The 5574-nt window shown below is 36.3% G+C and overlaps 1 protein-coding gene across 1 annotated transcript in view; it reads right to left on the bottom strand.

The window, feature by feature from the left end:
• Window positions 1-5357, bottom strand: part of LOC117125029 (carbohydrate sulfotransferase 3-like) — a 14671-nt gene extending 9314 nt beyond the window's left edge. Inside the window, exon 1 of the mRNA XM_033271384.1 lies at window positions 5060-5357. Within this exon, the coding sequence (XP_033127275.1) occupies window positions 5060-5132 (73 nt within the window). The 5' untranslated portion in view covers window positions 5133-5357. The remainder of the gene's footprint in view (window positions 1-5059) is intronic.
• Between the last annotated feature and the right edge of the window lie 217 nt (window positions 5358-5574).

Genomic DNA, 5574 nt, shown 5'->3' with positions numbered 1-5574 from the left:
CACCCACCACAATGGGACCGGCAGATGCCCATTCTCCTACATAGACAGGCACATAGAACATTACTATATACACAGAAATTGGTTAACTTTCCAGCTATGCTGACACCCCTGGGCTCCCGGTCTAGTTTGTAAGAAATGTACCAACCGTTAACGAAACCGGTCGCCGTCTACCTAGAGTAAATGGTGTTCGACGATGACGTCAGTGCACTTTTACAAACGCCATTGATTAGAATGAAAATATACGCGCTGAATTTCGTTGTTTTTTTTTTAATGAAAGATAGAATTTATCGAACATTTATCTATATAAAAACAAGATTAATATTGTAGAAATTGTAATTTCTAAAGATGCATATAATTCATATTTCATTTGGTAGACAATAAATATTCAGTAAGATATACTAAAAACGATTATTAATTCTGAAATGTACACCAAATCTCAGCTATTATTAATCAGTATGTATTATGTTAAAGTCTTAAAATAATAATTTCGAATTAGGCCTAGTATATAACAAATAATTGTATTAAAGTTTAGGTTCTCATGATGTCAGATAACGTATTAAATATGATGCTATTTTGGGCTCTGACTTAATTAAAACGATGGCTCTGTCAGTAGTAATGACTATATTTGTGCTTTTTTTAGCCATGTAGTAAAATAGTACTATTATTTTCAGTGTACAAAATGAGAGTCAAGAAGAAGTAGTAGAAGAAGAAGAAGAAGAAGAAGAAGAAGAAGAAGAAGAAGAGGAAGAGGAGGAAGAAGAGGAATAGCTTTTTTTTTATAATAATAAATGTGTTGAGTATTATTGATATTGATTATGCGATGAGGGTTTATTTATATATCATTTTTTAACATGCCATTTCTCAGGAATATTTTCTAATTTTATTATGTTACCACCTTTTTATTACATAGATCTTTTTCAAAACGTAACTGCTTTTAAAACATTATATAGACCAATTAAACACAAAAAGTGCTCTGGCTTCGGGGGCTTCGCCCCCGACCTCACCGTGGCCCTTAGGCAGGCCCCTGGACCCCACGCCCAGAGAACCTCCTCCCCCACCTTGAAATGACCTTGCTAAGGGTCTGCCCTGGTAGGAGTTTTTATAACGCTTTTGCAAATTCGTAAAACTTGGAATAACTGTTGGAGAGCTTTTATTGGTTGAGACAATAAAAGTCTTGATACTAATCCGAGTAGCTCGGGATTAGAAAGGTATAATCTATCCACCACACGATATCTACTCAGTCAGTCACCTCATCATCCATGTTGGTCTGTCTATTGTAATTATGCAACAAGATTCTTACCTTGCAACATTGTAGTTAATGTAAATACTACGGCAGCAGTAAATAAAATGATGTGTTTAACGACTGAATGCATATCGTATATTTTTGTTCCATACATTACTTATGGAGCGCTATCAAAACCATTTACGAACCTTAAAAAGATAAATAACCGATATGATGATCAAACGAATAGTCAGACACAGTTGAGAAATGTAATCGAGTCGTTATCAATATTAAACACAAATGAGTACTACCCCATACCGTCTCTACATTTAGTAACAAAAAATAATACACAGAAAAATAAAAATGACAAATAATCAACATTTAAGCAAAACAATAAGAACAAATTAATATACTATTGATTCTATTTCATAATAGACCGAATGGCACCGTTGCGGTGTCACCTATATGATTGAAAAAATATGCCAACGATATTAGAAAAATATAGAAACGGTTTTGGATATGGTTTTGGTAGGTAAAGCACCACCTAAGAACTCCAAAAGGCGGAGCACAGGCCTATATAACGTGGCAGTGGTAGTAGTAGTCCCAAATCTAAACCATAAAATCTCTCCCAATTTCTCATCAGTATCATTGAGCAATAATAACTGCTTGCCTAGTTTAATTATTTTGATATTGTCAGTTTAGATGCCATCGATCTTGAGGTGTTATTTTGGTAATCAATATGTTGATTGATTAATTGATTAATTGGTTGATTGATTGACTGATTGATTGATTGATTGATTGATTGATTGATTGATTGATTGATTGATTGATTGATTGATTGATTGATTGATTGATTCCCACTACTGATTGTATTTCGATGGTTCTACTATAGGCCATTCGGACTACCTGTAGGACTTGTTCGACCCTTGTCGACAAATTGTGGGGTAGTGGTGTTGGTGATAATATGAACCATAACAATACTTCATAACAATTACTCCATGGCTGGTATCGATAACACTTACTGGTGTTTATTTCACGATTAGTCAGTTCTATATATTGATGTTAGCATTCGAATAAAGGTATTATTGTCTGGAAATCCTGGCATACTTACAGTAGTAAGGGTCCTAATTTGCGGGGTCTGATATTTTGAGTGGGTCTGATTCGTGGTCATAGGTCTTAGCTTTTGCCTGGTCTGAGCTTTCGGAGCACCCCGGAAGCACCTGGAAGGACGGGGGAGGGGGAGGCTTAAGCCCAATTGTCCCACCCCCGCCCCGCTGGCACCGCCACTGCTAGACAGACTGCTGCGGGTTGCTAAAAGCATGCACTAGTCTAGGACTATGCCTTGCCTTGCTTAGGCCTCTGACTACTGAAAAGGCCTCCTGGTCCGACCTAGCGCAGGCTTAGAAGTGCCTAGACCGACATACTTTGGGCCCACTCGTCCGGAAATGGCCACTCGATGTCTCTTGGGCCCCGATCGTCCGTCACCCGGCCGTAGCAGCAGCACAAACCTATGCACAAACTTTTATACCCCATTCAGACTAGCTAGCATCGCATTGCGATCGGTTGTAGCAATTGCGACACCCAATCGCAAAGTAAAATCGTGTGTGAAAGCTCACCAATAGCAGTCGATATGTAATCGATATCGCAACTGTTACCCGTTGCGATTGGGTGCTACAATCTTTATTACTCCCGATTACCACGGAATCTGATCGCAACGAATCACAACGAATTCCACAGGCACTGCTTGTGTGCCCTAGTGGCTAGGCAAGGATTTACCTTCTGACTGTGATGAATACGCTGCAAGTAAAATCTTTGAACGTTGGACTGAAGAAAAAACGACGAAAGTAAAACAGCATAGTGTGACATTCTAATAGTCCTATATGATATCCTATATGAGTTTGCCTACGGCGTGGTAGCATTTATTCATGGATGAAGATAGACAACAAAACAAGTCATGCAAAGACGTATTTCTTTCATTAGGCAAATCTACTGCACTGTGTATGGTCTCCGAGCACAATGCACTAAAATGACTATGAAAATAATACACAATATGTTGTTATTGTTTATGTAGGCCTATTTCTGTATCGTTTCTTTTTAAACTAGGCCAACACCATTAAAAAAGCCATACTGTATCTTCGTATCTATTTCTAAAGCAATTGAAATATCGGCACGCACTTTTTTTAATTATTAGTTTGTTGGATTATTGTATATTTATTGCAAAAAGCTAGCTCGCATTGGATGAAAACAGTCTATTGAAGCATGTGCTGAATTGAGAGACTGAATATAAAATTACAAAAATATAAATTTGACAGTTAAAAATTCACAAATCATTATTTTTTTTTAAATGCAATATTAAATATTAAAATTTACATTGGAAACATAAAAAAGACAGACGACGTCAAAAAGACAAGAGCCTACATTTACTGTTCGAACCCCAAATTACGTGATAATAAACAGACGGAAAGAAGTGCGACAGTTTATAGGAAAGGTATTTTATGGATGGAGCTAATTTATGGATTGATATCGACAATAAACTTAAAACATTAAATAGTGCCAATTTATTTAGAAAGAAGATTGAAATATTTATTATAATTTCATTAAGTTAAGTATGAAAGTCCCTATGTTGTTGTCTCGTCGGTGTCAAACTAAAGCAATAACAAAAACAAAGCAGAAACAAGCTTTGTTTCTAAGTTTGATCCCAGTTAATGAATTATTAGATTGTTTGTATTTTGTTCTTTATTAAGATATTTGATTGATTAATTAATTAATCAATTGAATAAATGTTATTTCAATTTAATTGAATTGAATTGAAAAAAAACCTAGTACAAGTTATTATAAGTTGTGCTTCTTAAACACAGAGCTCTATCGCTACAGCTTCAAGTTGCACCACCACTTTCACCTACTATTACTATGACCCAAAATGTCTTCCGATTTCTTAATAAAGTAGATAGTAAAACAAAAAGGAATTTCATTTTTGTGCTGACGCTCAAAAACTTGTTTATTCCTCCTTTTTTTTTTAGGCCTTTCATTTGTTATAATGTATAAATGTTATACATGAAGTCATATTTATGCCTATTAAAAAAAACTACCTTCCGACAAAATGCCCGTTTCGCTAGTTTTGTCGGGCCTTAAGCCTCCGTCAGGCAGATCCTGGTGCCATCACTATCATCATCATCAATATCATCATCATCATCGTCAAATAGGCCTATTTGTTTGTCAGAGTAAAACTGAGATCGCCTGATCGTTAAGGCGATTTGTCCCATAGACACCATCTGTGCGAAAATTGTAAATGCGGAACTACAAAGTATCAGTGGCAAAACGAAGAGGCCAAAGGCCCCGAGACGGTGGAGGCCGCGAAGGTGTTTAGTTTCGTGATGTATTTTGAAGTCCTATTTGGCACCGTTTTTGGCCCATTTTTCTTTCTTTTTTTTTTTTTTTTTCTTAAAATCACAATATACTATCGCTATAATGTTTTTAGTGCAGAGACACTGCATATTTGTTACCGGGTCTTCCCCGATTCGCGTACCAATCAGAATGGACAAAAGTTGTCGGTGGTAGCGTGAAGCGCTTTTATAGAAACGGCTTACCAAAAGTATAAACAGCAAACTTTTTTTTAAAGGAAACTCGACGCTCAACAACTTTGAGGTTTGGAGTGAGAATAAATTGTTTTTGGTTAGTGACAAAATCTTGACTTGTTTTGATTGGAGAATGGTGGATATTTTTAAATGTCCACATGTCTCTCTATTCACATCACCTCGTCCGTCCCCACGAAATATAAAGGGAGAAAAAAGATGAAAAGAGAGGAAAGAGAGAGAAAAAAGGGAAGTGCGTTCTTACCTCTCAATACTATCGATGATGCAAAAACTGTAGCAGCAGTAAATAAACATATGTATTTAACTGCCGTATGCATTGCGTAAATCGTGGTTCTCCTATTGAAAACCTACGATAATGATAACACCAAACAATTAAAAAAAAAAACCTGCAGTAAAACAAGACTATTAAATGACTAATCAGTCTGGTACATTTTTAGAAACTTAGTCGAAAATATCAAATTAAACAGCAGTAACGACTACACTCTAGCCTCCATATTTTCTATATGTTAAATAGAAAAACGGCCCATTTGCAAAATCAAACATCATCATTAATCAATAAAAAGAGAAAGCAACATAACTGTGAGCGTTTCAAAACGTAACAATGGGAACCATCCTGTGATATTGATTATTGACGATACCCAGAGGTGACGGAACTAGGGAGTTCTGCGTTATGGAGAGTAATGTGTGATCGGAAATGGTCTGCAGTCAGTTGGTTGTTACCATGCGCCAGTGATGTTGGAGTACAGCAAGATGAAACTA

This window comes from Anneissia japonica, unplaced genomic scaffold (genome assembly GCF_011630105.1).
Source record: "Anneissia japonica isolate Jap-2015-1 unplaced genomic scaffold, ASM1163010v1 scaffold9_len2422644_cov172, whole genome shotgun sequence".
Taxonomy (NCBI): domain Eukaryota; kingdom Metazoa; phylum Echinodermata; class Crinoidea; order Comatulida; family Comatulidae; genus Anneissia; species Anneissia japonica.
This window is presented reverse-complemented; position numbering and strand designations above follow the sequence as displayed.